The sequence below is a fragment of the Aotus nancymaae genome, unplaced genomic scaffold (assembly GCF_030222135.1).
Source record: "Aotus nancymaae isolate 86718 unplaced genomic scaffold, 86718_ANA_hifiasm-v0.15.2.pri h1tg000033l, whole genome shotgun sequence".
NCBI classification, from domain to species: Eukaryota; Metazoa; Chordata; class Mammalia; order Primates; family Aotidae; genus Aotus; species Aotus nancymaae.
The window spans coordinates 14,813,492-14,832,004 of NW_026988447.1; the positions used below are offsets into that span (position 1 = coordinate 14,813,492).

At 43.4% G+C, this 18,513-nt stretch overlaps 1 protein-coding gene across 1 annotated transcript in view; it reads left to right on the top strand.

The window, feature by feature from the left end:
- Positions 1-3,179: 3,179 nt before the first annotated feature.
- The window catches only part of TMEM154 (transmembrane protein 154), a 57,829-nt gene continuing 42,495 nt past the window's right edge, over positions 3,180-18,513 (top strand). The window contains exon 1 of the mRNA XM_064383812.1: positions 3,180-3,350. Within this exon, the coding sequence (XP_064239882.1) occupies positions 3,287-3,350 (64 nt within the window). The 5' untranslated portion in view covers positions 3,180-3,286. The remainder of the gene's footprint in view (positions 3,351-18,513) is intronic.

Below are 18,513 nucleotides of genomic sequence, written 5' to 3' on the forward strand. Positions count from 1 at the left end.
CTTCAAGGCATACCTGAGCCTTACTTTTTTTTTTTTTTTTGAGATGGAATCTCGCTCTGTCACCCAGGCTGGAGTGCAATGGTGGGATCTCGGCTCACTGCACCTCCGCCTCCCAGGTTCAAGCGATTCTCCTGCCTCAGCCTCCCGAGTAGCTGAGATTACAGGTACCCCCCTCATCATGCCTGGCTAATTTTTGTATTTTTGTAAAGATGGGGTTTCACTATATTAGCCAGGCTGGTCTTGAACTTTTGACCTCAGGTGATCCACCTGCCTCAGCCTCCCAAAGTGCTGGGATTATAGGCATGAGTCAACATGCCCAGCCTTCCTTTTATCCACTATAAAGTTATTTGGGGGTGCTTATTAAAATGAAGAGTCCTGGACCCTATGCCAGAACTATTGAGTCAGAAACACTAGAGCTGAGGTCCAGAACTCTGCATTTGTAATATTTGAGGGGATTTTTATGCATGATAGACAAAACTTGAGAAATTTTTGTTTTCTCACTCCTCGGCCTGCCTTTGGGTCTCTGCCAAAATGCAGTGATGGTGACTGACTTCCTTGTTATGGCAAGCTCTGAATTAAATAGCCATTGCTTGGTTTCATTTGCTTGCTCTCATTTGGTTAGTCTTCATTTATTCCCACCAAGTACATGAATGTGTGTGAGAGGCACCCGTGTGTGTATCTGAGTGCATGTGCACATCTGTGTGTATTGGGAATGGCAGGATTGGAGTGTAAACAGGAACGTGGGGAAGGCCACCTGTGCTCACTGGAAGATTCTGTCATTTACCTGGATTTGTTCTGTTGGAATCCCTCTTCTGTTATGGCCCATGGAGTTGATAGGTGGCGGAGGGGGATTGGATGATAGTCACTTCTGTAGTACAGTTGATTGTAAAAGTCAGACTCCTTTGTGTAAAGTAACAAAGAGTCCCTAGACGTGGTAACCAGTGTCCTTTCCTGCCCTCCTGAAGGTAATGAAGCACCATATTTCTTTCCTGCTTTCAGACAGCCAATGGCAGGCTCCAAAGTGACATCACCTCTGCCTGTGTGCCACTCACTCCCAGGTTCCCCTATGCCCCACAGCTGGGACTGAGGCCCTGACTTCTTGCCACCAGTGCATCAGGATTTAATCTGAGGCCAGGTGGCTACTTGCCCAAATTAATGGTTGCTAAAATTAAAACAGAGGTAAATAGCCCTTTACCTAACACACGGCCTCCCTGGGATTTTAACTGCAGCAAAGAGATCATTGAGGTGCTACCGTGTTCTGATCAATGATGGTAATTTTCTTCCCCCTAAGATCAGCTTAATCATGCTAAGAGTCTTAGAGAGCACAGGGGTCAAAAGAAAATTACATGGTTGGGCAGGATTTCTCTGCAGCCCTGGTTTATTTTGTACCTCATTCTGATTTAGTGTCACACTGCTCAGATACAATGCATAGCACACTTGTTGAAACTGTAATGAACTGTTTGGCCATGCCATGGGGCTCAGCAGAGGGCCACAGAATAAGACAGTCTGTGGTCTAATCCACAGATACTTGACTGAAAAAGCTTCTACAGGGAGCTGAAGTTGAAGATTAAAGAAACGAAGGCTGACAATCTTGTCCTTGCCAAACATTGGCCTCCAGCCTGGGATTCAACAATGTTTTAATAACATTTAATAATGTTTAATAGGGCATACATGGTAAAATGAAGAGAACTTCCAAGCCCTGGGCCTGCTCTCTTGCACGTGTGTGTCACAGCTGGGAAAACGCTTGCTTGTACAGGAATAATTGCCACCCCAACTCAGCTCCAGCGGGTCTTGGAGCCCGTGGTCTATTCACATGCTCAGCAAGTGTTTAATTAATAGTTCTTTCTCTGTTGTTTTCAAATCAATCATCCAGTTTTGAGCATGTCTATTTTCTCCTGCTGTTTGTTCTGTGCTGTCACCTATGGTGCAAAAAGCATATTTTATCAAGAGTTGACTTAATCGCCAGTTTAAAACATTAAAATGCATACTGTAAATCGATTAACAAACTGATCATTACATGAATCATCAACCTATTTCTTGTGGATAAGAACTAAGATAAACAGTGATTAATGACATTGAAAAGCAGCAATGCATTAAAGAAAAAATTAACAGCCACGTCAGGGGCTAAGGAATTCCAGTCACCTCACATGTTTGCACCAACCAGATCACTGAAGACAAGCAACGGGAAGATGGTAATCTGCAGGGAAAGGTTTAGAGATGAGATGTGTCTGATGCCTCAACACTACCCCTCTCTCCATCTGTCTGTCTCTCTTGGCACCACGATTATGAAACTGCATCCTGTATGCTTAGGCCCTAGACCTAAAGCAACCTCCAATAGAACACCTAACACATGCTGATCTCCCCTGTATACTAAACACCGCCTTCCCGTATTGTTTCGATTGGGTAGGATTTCCACCCTTATTCTATTTCAGTTCAGTCCTATTTTGTTTGTTGTCTGAGAAACTGATTGCCAAGTAAGAAGGAAGGAAGGTGAGATGCAGATTCACCCCTACCTCTACCCTCAGGGCATATTCTCCTTTGGAAATGGACCTTGGAAAGATCATTTCTCTCTGGGGAAGCGCAACATAACATTCAGGTGTGGGTATGGCATCCACCTTTATCTGGCGTGGGCCTTGGTGGGAGGAAGGCTTTCAAGGTTGGAGGAAGGAGGCTGGAGAGAAGTCTAGTGGTTTTCTGATGATGCAGTTGTCCTTGCTGTCTGGGCCTGCACTATCCAACACAGTAGCCACTAGCCACGTGGAGTTCAATAAGATTTAAAATTCCATAGGCACTAGCCTCATTTCCAATGGTGGCTGATGGCTACTGTACCGGACAGCACAGACTTGGAATATTTCCACCGTGGCAGAAAGTTCTACTGGACAGCATGTCCCTAGGCTCTAGGCAGCCCTGGAGCCTCACCTGGAGGATGAGCAAAATCACAGAGTGAGAATGCGGGTGGTCCAGGACCCCTCCCAGTCCCAGATCCCGACTGACATCCGAGCAAAGGACACTGTTGCCCCGGGACCATTTCAAAAGCTGGAGGCCGAGACTCCAAAGAGCTGGAGAGGCGTGCTAACTGAATCAGTGCTTGAACAGCAACTTCTCTTTTGCAATCCTTGCTGGTCTGACAGGCTCCTGCAGAATTACATCACTTCCTAAAAAACAGGCAAACACCTCTCCTTCAAGTTAGCACCGACCCAAACAAGCAGGAAACAGGAAATGTGCACGTTTCAGGGAGGCTGCAGCCCGGTGCAGCATCCTGAGCTCGCCGCCGAGGCGAACGGACATGCAGGCTCCCCGCGCAGCCCTGGTCTTCGCCCTGGTGATCGCGCTCGTTCCCGTCGGCCGGGGTAAGCCGCCTCCCCTTCCCACTCCCGGGAAGGAGGATCGCGAAGGCTGGTAGGGTGCCCGAGGCTATAGAACTCTGCCGGGGAGGGTGACACCCAGAAAGTCTAATCCTTTCTGTGAAAGAAGTGGAGAAAATTAGAACTCTCTTTTTTGCGGGGCGGGATGGAGGGGAGACTTCGCTGCAGCTGTCTAATCTGGCTCCAGCTCTCTTGCTTCATTTAACCCTCCTGCAGTCTTTGTCTTCTAAGATGTGTGGGTCCCCGTAATTTACCAGCTTTAATGGGCATATTAAGAAAGCCATAAACTTTTTGGCAGTTTATGTTAAAAAGAAAAAAAAAGCTTCAATCGGCTGAAATAGAGACATGATTAATTTGCTTTTTAATAGTGTAGGCTGAGAAATCTGCTGGTTCCAAAATCTCCTGGAAAAACTGGAGTATGAAAATTTACTACTAGAAAGCATACTAAAGAAAAGATATAAACTTAAAAAGTAATCAGGAAAGAGTTTACCAGGTACTCCCTCTAACACATCAAGTAAGGTCTTTCATCTACTTTTATTGAACGTTGTTACTTTTACAGATTTTTTTTGCATTGATTGTTACTAATGAAGATTTGTTTGAAATAGTAATATGACTGAAGCCAATCAAAGGTATTGGAGAAAACACAATACTGAATCTCATTATTATGGGCTAAAAGGAACAACTGATTTACACCGTCGCTAGTTGCTACAACAAGCACAAGCACCCTCAGCTGCCTCTCTTGTTGACTTGCCTTTGGGTAAATACACTTGCTGCCGATCGTTTCTGTCAATGAACAGCGACTGCTTCTAGTGTAGGGCAGTATTTCAAGCAAAAGGAAAGTTCTCAAGCTACAGTTCTTTAGATAGAATGGGGGACATCCGCCACAACCTAACAGATGTGACAGCTCCCGGGAGGTCAGCAGCCAGCACCCAGCCACCCCACCCCATCAATTTCTCCTTCCCTGGGTGTTCTCCATGTGGTCTCCCCAGGCATCTGAGGTAGAAAACAGAAAGTGGAAGGCAAACCATTCCAACTGAAAAGATGTCTGGTTGAAATGGAGTTTAGTGTTCAGAGTGAGTCTGGAAGTGATGTGTTGTTTTATGCCCAGTGTTTTGGGGCTGGAATGGAACTTGAAGATGATGCAGCTCAAACCATATTGGGCATATAGGTGAAGAAACGGAGGTGGAAGGAGGGAGATGTCTGGGTCTCGCCACTAGTCAGCTCTTCTGGCTTCTACTCCTGGCTTCTTTGTGCTCCCCCACCCCACCCAGGGAACCAGTCACTGTCACTGCCAAGAGCTCTGGAACCTTTCCAGTAGGACATCAGGGAAGCAAAGCCTAGCCATCCTCCCTCCACCTCTTCTATCATGCAACACTGCCACAGGCGACTCAAACACTCCCTTAATAAGAATTCATCTTGCTTGAACTCTTTTTTCTTTTTCTTTCCATATTCTACCGTGCTATCAAGTTCAGGCCCGAACTTTTTTTTAAGCTTCTAAAAAATGATTGAATCCTGATGTCTGCGGTTCAGGAGATGCAAAAGGAGAATCCGAAGAGACTCAGTTCAAGTTCCCTTTCTGACACCTGAATCTGATCATGCCCGTCTTTCCCTTACAGACCCCTCATTTATGCACGTTCGCTTGCTCCTCATTTTCGCCCCTTAGACTCTCACTGTAACCTCCTTCCCATTGGCATTTTCTTCCAGGTGTCTTCCCACTCTGTGGCTCTTGCCGATAATGAATACATTCTTTTTCCTACCTAGTGAATTCTTATATCACCTTAAAAGCCTCAAACTAAATATGATCTCCTTGATGTCACCTTTCTCTGCCCCTTCCCTGGACCTCTGCTTGTACCTGCTGCTGTGCCCTTGTAGACCTAAACTTCTGCTAATCACTTGGAACCATAATTGCCTCCCAACTGGCTGTGAACAACTCCAGGAAAAATCCTGTGTAGTTCATCTTTGACTTTCCAAAATCCTGTAAGGGCTCAGCATAAATTAGAAAATAATTGTTGACAAATATGAAAATCATCCCTAGAATGAATATGAGGCTGATTACAAAAAACTGATAGCTCATGAAAACAGGTAGTGTTGGAATGTAAAGAGAAGTCAAAGACGAAAAGTTGCATTTTGGTAGAGTGGGGATTATCTAAATAACCCAATGTGCTAATTGGGCCCTGCCGGGATTCCCAATGTTTGAAAAATGCCCACTTGCAAAAAGCTGTTTAATAAAAGCTGTTCCTTTGAGATGATTAGTCATGGAAAAGGTGACTTTAAATTAAAGATTCTTTAAATTAATTAACGTACATCACTTTTAACTAATATTGCCTAAGGCTTCAGGATATGAGTTACTTTCGAGGTGTCACAGGTGTATGTATACCTGGGGATGTTTGTTAGAAGAATCCAACCTGCTGAATGGCCTGATGCCTTGTTTGCAAGCATATTCTGAGATGCATCCCAAATTAAGCTTTTATTAACAACAAGCAGGTAACGTGAAATAATATCTGCAGTTGCATGAGACCAGCACCATTACCTCTGAGTCAGCGACCTCTTCTCTTTATCTTATTTTTCTATTTTTTATTTTTTGAGATGGAGTTTTGCTCTTGTTGCCTAGGCTGGAGTGCAATGGTACAATCTTGACTCACTACAACCTCCGCCTCCTGGGTTCAAGTGATTCTCCTGACTCAGCCTCCTGAGTAGCTGAGATTATAGGTGAATGCCACCAGACCCAGTTAATTTTTTTTTTGTAGTTTTCGTAGAGACAGGGTTTCACCATGTTGACCAGGCTGGTCTCAAACTCCTGACCTCAGTTGATCTACCCACCTCAGCCTCCCAAAGTACTGGGATTAAAGGTGTGAGCCACCGTGCCCAGCCCCTTTTCTCTTCTCTTTATATAAATAGATAGCCTGACATAGAATTGAGCTCTACCCCAAGAGAAATAATTCACTTGGAAGTCACCAGGAGAGAAATAAGAAAGCAGCTTTTCTGGGACTGTAATCAAATGGGTGGGTATAAGGGAAAGCTTGGGCCTAGGTGTCTTGGGCAGTGTAGGATCCTAAGAACTTTCAAACTCAAGAAGATGTTCTGCTTATGGAGTGAAGGGGGCGGGGGTGTCCCTACCTCTGTTCTTTACCCTATGCCTGTCAATGTCAACTTAACACTATCACAAAACCAAGAGCAACTTTCTAAATACCAAAAGCATGGGATTTATTAGCTGCTACAAGCAGAATGGTTGCAGAGGGAGAGCTAAAGGGCATGAGGCAGAAACAACGATGCTGTGACTGTTTTAGTGCCAAACAGAGAGGAATGGGAGATTTTCTGGGCTGGTTTAGAAGAATAAGAACCGTATAAGTATTAGATGAATCTTGAGAAGGAGAGAAATAATAGAAGAAAATACTAGCTATGTAAGTAAGGCTACACATTCTGACACTCTACTATCTCATATCTAATTTCAATGACCATGGCTGACATCTGCTATTTCCCGGGATAGTGCCAATTTCAAGTATGAATAACAATGGTAGCTAACATATACAGCACTCATTATAGGTCAGGCACTGTTCTAAGGGCTACATACACTAACTCATTTAATTCTCTGAACAACCTTATAAGGTGGGCACTATTATCCCTGTTTTACATTTGAGAAAACTGAGGCACAGAGAGGCTAAGTGAGTTGCCCAAGGTCACACAGCTAAGTAGTGAATCTAAGTAAGATTCTGCCTCAGGAGTCCATACTCTAACCATACTCCATACTGCCTCTGGGTTTTCAGGCTCTGCCAGACTACACGTCTAGCTTTGGTTTAGAAAACCGTGGTTGTTGAAACTTTCCAGCTGTAGGTGCAGCACAGAACTCTTGGCTGGGTTTTACGGTTGCTGCATGTTGATTTTAGAGCTGCATTTGTTTGCACTGGGTCAGACTGGCTGACAGGAAGAGGAGTGATGAGAGCTGGGTTAAACCTCGACTACAGAGGGGAAAGGGAGGGGCTGAAAGAGGTGCAGAGGACGCACAAGAGAATCTGGGGATTAGTGTATTTAAGACTAGAAGCAGGAAAAGCAGAATGTCGAAGCCACTGGGTAAGAGGCTTCTGGGTGTGGGAACCAGAGAGAGGAAGAACAGCCTTCTGTCAGGAAGTCAGCGTGGGAGAGCCCTGCTGAGAACTGACCCTGACGACCAAATACTCTCAGGGACTTCCCCAAAAACCAGACCAAGAGGACGAGCTCTCAAGTCCTTCTGGGTCTCAAATTCGGAATCCCAGGAAACCATAAGAGGGAAGATATGGGCTGGGATGGGCTCAATTCTGTAATGAGACGATGCGACCTGCAGCTTTCCTGTCTGTATGTAGTTTGTGCTACTCTCAAAAGTTGGCAAAGACACGGAGAGACAAACTCTGCCCCACCAGTCTGAGGTAGATTAGTGCAATCGCCTTGTCTATCTTGATGGTCAATCCATCCATTGGGCTTTTAATTTTAGACATCATTATTTGGCATTTCTAGAAAATCTTTCTTTTATACACATTGTGCCTTGGGGTGTTTTCCCTTGTGTTATCCCTTCTTTTATGCCATTATTTTAAACATCTTATTATCTTATTATCTATTTGGTAACTTTTAGCTAAAGTTTGTATAGACATAATCTTGCTGCTTGCTGTATCTGTTGCTTCCCATTCTTTTTTTTTTGAGACGGAGTTACCCAGGCTGGAGTGCAGTGGCACGATCTTGGCTTACTGCAACCTCTGCCTCTCAGGTTCAAGCCAGTTCTTCTGCCTCAGCCTCTCGAGTAGCTGGGATTACAGGTGCATGCCACCACACCTGGCTGAGTTTTGTATTTTTAGTAGAGACGGGGTTTCGCCATGTTGGCCAGGCTGGTCTCGAACTCCTGACCTTGGGTGATCCACCACCTTGACCTCCCAAAGTGCTGGAATTACAGGCATGAGCCACTGCAACTGGCTTTGCTTCCCATTCTTGATGGAAATTTTGGGGGCCCTGAGGGCAGAACCTGACACACCAAGGATGGCTCACCTTACTTAATAGAACCCCAAATTATCTGATCCCATTACCAAGCTACTATAAAGTGCTTTAAGCTCCAATTCTTTTTTAATATAACCCCAGCCTTGTCATCGCAAACTAGGAATTGGAAGAAACTGAGACAGGGTGTGCTTAAGGGATCCCACGATTGCATTGGGCCTAAACCCCAGCCTTGAATGGGAAGTGGCAGGCATCAGAGGTCAGCTTCCAAGAGCTGCAGGGGGAAGCGACAAAGCCTCCACGAAGGGGTAAGCTGGCAACCAGAGCCAGCAGTGGAGCCAAGTAAGATACCAGAAGTAGGTAACCAAGGGGACCGAACTGATTGCCTCCAAGAAAGAAGAAAGGAATAGATCAATCCAAATTGAACCTCACAGGAGGGCCCAGGTAGCACAGGTGTCAGGATGATGGCAAGATCAGTGTGGGGTAGCTGACCTGACTCTGAACTTTGCCAAAGTCATTTCAGTGACTTTTTTTTCTTTATACCATAGTCTGAAGTTTTAGCTTTAACTCTTGACCCAGTGAATGGACAGGAGCTCCCTGAAAACATTATATAGCCTGTTAACTCCCTGGGCCCACACCTTTGTTGAGGAAATCTTCATCGGTAGATATAACTCCGAATTTCAACTTCCACTGTAAGCTTTCAAAAATATATATATTTCCTGAGGCCTAGGCATTTTCTTGTTTTCTTGAGATTTCTTTATGCATTTAAAAGATTGCTTTTTATATTTTGTTCAGCATTTCTAGGTGTTGCACATTGGGAGAATTTTTAGGTTATTACGTTTATCAGTTTATGTGAAAAAGGAAATTTTTCTACACAACCATTCTGGAGAATAATTTGGAAATATTACATAAGCAGAAGATGTTCATACTCCACAATCCCAAGAATTTACTCCTACAACACTCACGAGTGTGCAGTCAAGAGATATGGCTGAGGTTGTCAATGATAGCATTGTTTGTAAAAATGAAAAACAAAACAACATGAAAGCAATCTAAATGTCTATCAACAAAAGAAGGAAAAATAAAATTTAATATAGTCACAGAATGAGTACTACAGAACAAACAGAATTAATGAATTAGAGCCAAAAGTATCAAGGTGAATCAGTCTCAAATGCCATGTTGACAAAAAAGTCACTTAAAGATTATTATGCAGCTGGGCGTGCTGACTCATGACTATAATCCCAGCACTTTGGGAGGCAGAGGCAGTGGATCACTTGAAGTCAAGAGTTCAAGACTAGCTTGACCAACGTGGTAAAACCCCATCTCTACTAAAAACACAAAAATTAGCTGGGAGTGGTGGCACGCACCTGTAGTCCCAGCTACTTGGGTGGCTGAGGCAGGAGAATCACTTGAACCCAGGAGGCAATAGTTGCAGTGAGCTGAGATTGTGCCACTGCACTCCAGCCTGGGAGACGGAGTGAGACTCTGTCTCAAAATAAATAAATAAGTAAGTAAAGTTATTACGCAGAAGTGGGATGGGAAAAAAAGGAAATAAAGATTATTATGCATAGAATAATTATATATTTATTAAAAATTTTTTAAATATCCAAAATTATGCTGTATATTGCTTAGGATCACAGACATGTTTGAAAAGTGGGAATGATACACAGTAACGTTAGGAGAATATTTACCTTTGACGAGTGAGGAAGAGAAATGAGATCAGGGAGGGGCATAATGAGGGCTTCAATTATATCTAAAATATTGTTTCTGTCAGCAAAAAGATGGCAGTCCAGGGCTCAGCAAACTAAGACCCATGGGCCAAATCCAGCCAGCTTCCTTTTTTTCCAAGCCCTTGAGCTAAGATTGATTTTTACATTTGTAAATGGTTATATCTTTAATGTTTATGTAAGTAAGTGCTGGTATTTGCCTCTTAGCCCAGAAAATCTAAAATGTTTACTCTCTAGCCTTTTAAGAGAAAGTTTGCCAATTTCTGCTCTTGTCAATGTGAAAAAATTTAAGATAATTAGGGAATGCGTGCCTTGTTATTTGTTAAAGCATTCTCTATTCTTTTCAGTAGGTATACTTTTTTATTTTTTATTTTTTATTTTTTTGAGATGAAGTCTCGCTCTTGTCCCCCAGGCTGGGTGCAATGGCGCCATCTCAGCTCACCGCAACCTCTGCCTCCCGGGTTCAAACGATTCTCCTGCCTCAGCCTCCCGAGTAGCTGGGATTACAAGCACCTACCACCATGCCCAGCTAATTTTTGTATTTTTAGTAGAGACATGGTTTCACCATGTTGGCCAGGCTGGTCTCAAACTCCTGACCTCAAGTGATCCTCACACCTCGGCCTCCCAAAATGCTGGGATTATAAGCATGAGCCACCACGCCTGGCCCCAGGTATACTTTCATAATGAAAAGTAATGAGAGAGGCTGTGAGTTCTTCCCGTTCTCTCCCATCTTTATTTTCCATGTCTCCCAATCTCTTTGAAGGTGGTCAATACACCTTCATTTTCTCACATTCCATTCATTTCTCATTCCTCTGCCATGTGGCTACTGTGTCAGGTACAGAATTCAAATTGCTCTGTCTCCATCACCAGTGCCTCCTAACAGCTAAACCCAAAGGACCCATTTCTGCGCCTAGTTCATGTTTTTCTCCATAGCATTTGTCCTAATTGATCAGTGATTGCAGCTCTCCTATCCCTGATCTTCACGATGCTGTTTTCTTCTGGGTCTCCTACTGTGACTCTGATTGCTTCTTTCCAGTGTTTGGTTATGAATCTTTTTCTACCACCTGCTCATTTCGTGTTAATGTTCTTTTCTTTTCTCACTCCTTACACCAGTCCTGGGTCAGCAATTCTCCCACCTCAGCCTCTTGAGTGCCTGGGACTACAGGCACATGCCACTATGCCTGGCTCATTTTTGGCTTTTTTTATTTATTTTTTTTGTAGAGATAGGGTCTCCCTATGTTGCTCAGGCTGATCTTGAACTTTTGGGCTCAAGCCCTCCTCCTACCTAGGCCTCCCAAAGTTCTGGGACTATAGGCATGAGCCACTGAGCCCAGCCACACCCACTTTCATCTTACTCCTGGATTGAAAATTCCCAAATAACCACCTCCAGCCAGACCGATCTGCCCAACTCTCGACCTGTATTTTCATCACTAGGTTTCTCTAGACATGTCACAGGGACCTTAAACTCAGTTCCAAAACCATACTCATTCCTTGCCCCCTGCCAGTTCAGACTCTTGTGGGCCCTCACCGAGGCTATTTTCATTAACTTCATAACTAGTCTTCTTGCCTCTAGTCTTATCTCCAACCCATTTTCATAAAACCTTAGAGTGATGGTTCTGCAATAAAAATGTAATCGTTTCCTCCTGTAGTCATTACTCAAGGGTTCTTCATCTCGATAGAATTCAATCCCCTTGGCATCATTCCAAGCTAATGATGAGATGGTCCCGAGTCCCTTTCCACTTTACATTTGCCACTTCCCACTTCCCACCGTGAGCCCTATATTACAGCCACTTGAGTGTGCCAAGTTCTGTCGGGCCACTGAGGCTTTCGGTATGCTGTGCCCTCAACTGTAATGCCTTTCTCTGCTCTCTTTGCTTGAAGAACTCCCCAGGTTCAATTGAATGGTCCACTCCCCTGTACCCCCTGAGCCCCAAAGGCAGTGAATGTCTTCCTCCCCCATGTGCTCATGAGACTTTGTATACAAACAAATTATGGCTTTTATTAATCTGTATTATAATTACTGATTTGCATGCCATTGTCCCTACTTAACAGTCACTTCCCTGGGAGGCAGAAGATGGTCTCATTCGCCTTTACATGCTGAAGCATAGAATGGCAACTTGCACGTTAAGAGGCACACAACAGAAGTGTAGTGACTGACTCAGTGAATGCATAAACAACATGAAATTTATCATACGCCCCAAGATTTACTTGTATTTATGACAAGATTATAATCATTTAAATAATGAAATCAACACATAGCAATACTTGGATAAATGTTCTTTTTGGTTAACCCAGTTTTACAATTTTATTCTAGAATATTAGCTAAGTATCCCAAATCTTGTATTTATTTAATTTGATTTTTATTTTTTTGAGACGAAGTTTCTCTCTGTTACTCAGGCTGGAGTACAGTGGTGTGATCGCTGCTCCTGCAACTTTCAGCTCCTGGGTTCAAGTGATTATCCTGCCTCAACCTCCCAAGTAGTTGGGATTACAGGCATCTGCCACCAAGCCTGGCTACTTTTTTTGTATTTTCAGTAGAGACAGGGTTTCACCATATTGGCCAGGCTGGTCTCAAATTTCTGACCTCAAGTGATCTGTCCACCTCAGCCTCCCAAAGTTCTGGAATTACAGATTACAGGTGTAAGCCACTGCACCCAGCCTCCCAAATCTTTTAATATGTGAACAGTTGACTTCTGTCTCTTCAAACCAAAACAATTATTACACTCTTGACTCCCCCACCGCCACCCCACCCTCAACCTTCCTGGAGAGAGTACTATGTAGCTGCAGAGAAAACGTTTTTACCCACCTTCTTGAAATATGAACACAAGTTCAGACCCAGAAAAATACACATTAAGTGGCAAATTATTTACAGAAAGGACACACAGTTACAAGCATTTTGGGGAGATATTTGAAAGGAAAACAAAGGAAAGACAGTTCTACAGATACTTAGCTTCAAGCCAGTAAAAGCTGATGTGATAACTTCAAAAATCACTAAAATTTGTGTAACATAAAATTCATGGGAAAATCTACCTCAGTTGTTGAGGAAAACACAGAAATATTTCCTGAGACATTAAAGAAGGTGGTTAAAAGAAGAGTTATCTAACACAACAGTATCCTGGTCATTGTTCTGGCTTCTTTTCCTTAAAACCAATAAATCTAGTTTGTTTCTGAATTACTTCTATGTTTTCTGTGAGTTAGATCCATCGCTGCTATTTTCTACTTTCCACCATGTGATTTTCAGAAACGGGATTCCAATGGTTGCCAGGGTTTGCTGATGTGTTGTTATTATTCCCTGACAACACGAGACTCATTCACTTAAAAACTGATGTATCCTTTTCTAATACTCATGCTTGTTTGCTTATTTATGATTAAGATTCCCAAATTTAGCAAATAAAAATATAGGACAACCAGTTAAATGTGAATTTCAGATAAGCAATACTTTTCTTTAGTATAAGGATGTCCTTTACAATTTACTGTATTTAGTACAAATATTATATGGGACATACTAATACAAAAAATGTTTCATTGTTTATCTGATACTCAGATTTAACTAGGCGTCATGTATTTTATCTAGTAGTTTTATTTAAGATTATGATTGTCTTTTGTCAAGCAACGACCATCTCTGTGTTGGTCCTGCTTCATCACTGAGGTCATAGACATGTTGGTTATGTACGCTACATATTAGAATAATATTTAGGCTGAGACCTAGATCAGCCATTCAAATAACAAGATATCACTTCTGAAAAAAAAATTCTGACGATGATTTAGAATAAAACCAGGAATTCAAGAGCAGGTCAACTTTTAAAAAAAAATCTATTAATGTAATCACATTAAAAACTAAATTAGGAAAAAATCATAAGATTGTATTAATACATGCACAAGAGAGGTTGACAAAGAGAGTGAGACAAGTATGACATCAATAGCTCCAGCCGTGATACTAAAATTCAGAGTGCTTGAGCCTAGGAGTCTGTTCCAGCTGGAAGGGCAGGATTGATTCTCTTTAACGGTAAAATAGGACCAGAAGCCCAGTGGCTTTAGGGACCTGTTCAAGGCTTAGCTGATCCAAAGAAATCCAACCCACCATTCTGCTCCCCTCACACAGCACTTCAAAACCTCAGCAATTTGTTTACTTCTGCAGCCCCTTGTAGGAAAGCATCAAACGCTGTTGCTCCCGTGCTCCTGCCTAGGCTGGCGATAGGGACTCTGGTGCAAGCCTGCCTGTGGATGTCCTCTCCCTGTTGTTCCTCCTTCCCTCCTGGTGGTGACCAAGCCCCTGAGGTGGTAGCCCACAGCGTTCCCCGCCTTCCTGTTCTTTAACTTACCACGAACACATACCTACTATTTATGGTTTCGTTTGTCTCTGTCTTCTAGTTGCTCTCTCTGGCAATGCTGAGCTTGTGCTGAGCTAAGAAAGGAATGGGATGCCCATGAACCCCATGAAAGAGCCCCCTCACTTATGGAATGGGGTGGCGGTGTCTTCCCACCCTGCCTCAGAGGCCAGGTAGAGGGCAAATGTCTTGAGGCAAGGGCATGGCTGGGAGTATTTGTTTCCAAGTTAGTCTTTTAAATTGTAATTTTGAAATCGGTCCTTGTAAAGAAGAAATAAAGTAGAAATATAATAAAAATAGAAATGTATTCAGTTTGGCAATAACTATCATTTAATAATCTTTTTTTCTTCATTTCAAAGCACTTTCATGTCTCTTATCCTATCGATGGTACGAAGAACTTTTTTAAGGTTTTAAAGTGTATTTGTATTCTTTCTCATAAAAATACACATTCTTTAAGTGCTACAGACTACTGTAAGATTCCAGTGTATACAAAGTAGTCAGGTGGCCAAAAACGCAGCTTCCCCAAGTGAGTACTCCAAACCAGAGACAGCCTCAGGGCCTGAGCAAATCTGATTAAATGTGAGCTTTCTTTAACAAGACATCAGAATGAAAACTTTGAAATGAAAAAGACATCGGAACATTGTGGGTTCTCCCCCTGTAAAACATGTTTTAATCTGATAGTAAATTACAACTGCAGGTGCGCTTCTCAATTCAACGAGGTAAAAATACAACAAACCCTCACAAGTAATTTCCCAGAGCAGATCACTGCCTGAAAGTGTTTTACCGTACAACCTCCTCAAAACTAGAAAAAACGATCCCTTCTTTATGTTCTTCTGGTGTAAGGCATCGTCACCTCTAGTTATCTGGCAGCTGAAGAGAAAAAGTGTACAAAACACAGGCATTGCTTGATGATCTCACATATCTTTCTATACTTACACGCTGCCATTAACCCTCAATGCTTTTGTCTTGTATCTGTTCAACCACCTATCTATTCTGCCAATATCTTCTTGAAGTAAATTAGTCAGAACAAAACATATTAGACAAAGGTTTTCACTTGATAAAATTGGCAAGTATGTAGAACAACTGAGCTTATAAGAAAACAGCAATCCCTCCTCTTCCCTAGTCCTGCTCCCAGAGAGAATCAAGTCACCTGTCCTTTACATGGGGGGGCAAATGGGTGAACCACCCTCGTTGCCCCTGCCAGGAAAACTATAAACATGAAATCTCATCATTTAGGAGGCATAAGTTGCTATTAAGCAATTCCTTCATTCTCTAGTATGTTTGAAAAATTTAGATAGCTTTTTGAGAGAAAACCACATTAGACTTCTCTTTCTTTGTGACTAGAGATACACTGTGTATGTATGACTGAAAAAAATTTGTTAGGGGAGGAGGAAATCGGGCTCTGGGGAAAAAGGTGAGAGCATCACTGGCAATTTCACCACAGACCCACCAGACCTACTGGACATTCCCTTCAGTCATTCCTTCCACACACAGCAGATGGGGCTGCAGGTGGTTGCGGTATGTACAAAACAGTGGAGGAGACAGATGGTAGACAAGCACGCAAATGAATTAATTTCAGATAATAAATAATAAGTTAGTACCATTTGGAAACCAAGTTAACTAGAGAAAAGTGCAGAGCACTTCAGAGCAGCACTTGCAGTCCATGAGCTTCAGTATACTCTTAGTATCATCTACAATCCATGAGCAATGGTGTCCCAGCACCACCATCTACAGTCCATGAGCAATGGTGTCCCAGCGCCACCATCTACAGTCCATGAGCAATGGTGTCCCAGCGCCACCATCCACAGTCCATGGGCAATGGTGTCCCAGCACCACCATCTACAGTCCATGGGCAATGGTGTCCCAGCGCCACCATCTACAGTCCATGAGCAATGGTGTCCCAGCGCCACCATCTACAGTCCATGAGCAATGGTGTCCCAGCACCACCGTCTACAGTCTGTGCATAATGGTGTCCCAGCACCACCATCTGTGGTCCGTGAGTAATGATGTCCCAGCACCACCGTCTACAGTCCATGCATAATGGTGTCCCAGCACCACCGTCTACAGTCCATGAGCAATGGTGTCCCAGCACCACCATTTGCAGTTCATGCACAGTGGTTTCCCAGCACCACTCTCTACAGTTCACGCGTAATGGTGTCCCAGTGCCACCGTCTGAAGCCCATGAGTAATGGTGTCCCTGCACCACCGTCTGCGGTCCATGAGTAATGGTGTCCCAGTACCATCATCTATAGTCTGCAAGCATTGGTGTTGCAGCTCCACTGAGCGTGGACCATGAGCAACAGTGTCCAAGTGGTATCATCCATCCACTTGAAGTTAGCGTCTCTATGCAAACATAATCAGCCTCCCACAACCAGGCTGTGTCCTGATGAGTCTGGTATGGTTATTCTCATTTTAGTCCCATTCTGTCCCTGGCTATATCACAATCAGATTTCACAGATGCTGAACAATTGATTTTTAAAAAGAGATCAAGAGTTAAACTAATGGTGCATACTCCATTAGTTTGTTCCCAAAGCCTTCTATGTAGGCTTCTCTAATCGCATTTAAAACTAATGAGGACTGTCTTCATGAACAATGGCAAATTAAAATAAAGTCCACTCAGTTATGATTTAACTCAGTAATTCTCAACCTAACATAACATACATACCAGAGTTATTTGGGAAGCTTTTAAGAAATACTGTTACCCAGGCCACACCCCCAGATATTCTCAAATAACTAATTTGGTTAGGGCTTAAAAACTTCCCAGGTGATGCTAATGCACAGTAAACGTGGAGAACAACAGGTGTGACTGATAATTAGACACAACTAAATGAGATTGTTTGAGCAACTTCAGCCAGTATGAACTGCAGACAAGCAGCATCAGCACAACCTGATTCCTTGTTAAAAATGCAAATTCTGGCAGGACTTGGTGGTTCATGCCTGTAATCCCGGCACTTTGGGAGACTGAGGAAGGAGGATCACTTGAACCCAGTAGTTTGAGACCAGTCTGGGTAACAAAGTGAGACTCCCTGTCTCTGCAAAAAATACAAAAATTAGCCAGACGTGCTGGTTCACGTCTGTAGTCCCACCTACTTGGGCTGAGGTGGGAGGATTGCTTGAGCCCAGGAGTGCCAGGCCGCAGTGAGCCATGTTCATACCACTGAACTTAAGGCTGAGTAAGACCCTATCTCACAAAAAAAAAAAAAAAAAGTGTTCACGCCTGTAATCCCAGCACTTTGGGAGGCCGAGGCGGGTGGATCACGAGGTCAAGAGATCGAGACCATCCTGGTCAACATGGTGAAACCCCGTCTCTACTAAAAATACAAAAAATTAGCTGGGCATGGTGGTGCGTGCCTGTAATCCCAGCTACTCAGGAGGCTGAGGCAGGAGAATTGCCTGAACCCAGGAGGCGGAGGTTGCGGTGAGCCGAGATCGCGCCATTGCACTCCAGCCTGGGTAACAAGAGCAAAACTCTCGTCTCAAAAAAAAAAAAAAAAAAAAGCAAATTCTTGGACCACTCTCCCAGACCTATTACATCACAAACTGTAAGACTATGCTCAGCAATCTGTGCTTTAAGAAGCCCTGTAGGTGTTTCCAATCCACGCTAAGGTTTGAGGACCACTGGCTTAAAGCACCAAGCTGTTCTATTAGCAATAAGCTTTTCTGGAGATGCAGGTTAAACCTGGTATGCATCTCTCTTATTCAGATTTATTCCAGAAGGTATGATGGTCACAGTCCTCTCTCAGTATATCCTAGCTAGACTCTCCCTGGTTTTTAAGACTTCAATGATGATTTTTAAGCTACTATGTTCTGGCGATAGAGTTGGCAGCTGCTAGGCAAGCCCTTGGCATCCAACTCCCTCTGATTCTTCTCAAATTCACCAAGAAGGAGCACAGAGAAAAAGACAGGGAATGATCTGGTGTGGCTCAGGGAAGGCCAGAAGTGGGCAGGATCTAGAGAAGGGAGTTTCAACTTCGGCTGCATCCTGGAGCCATATGGAAAACTGTAAAAAGTATTGAGGCCTGGGTTCTACCCCTAAAGAGTTTGACTGATTATTGATATTTAGAACAGGGTCTTGCTCTGTTACCCAGGCTAGAGTGCAGTGATGTGATCACAGCTCACTCAGCCTTGAACTGGATTCAA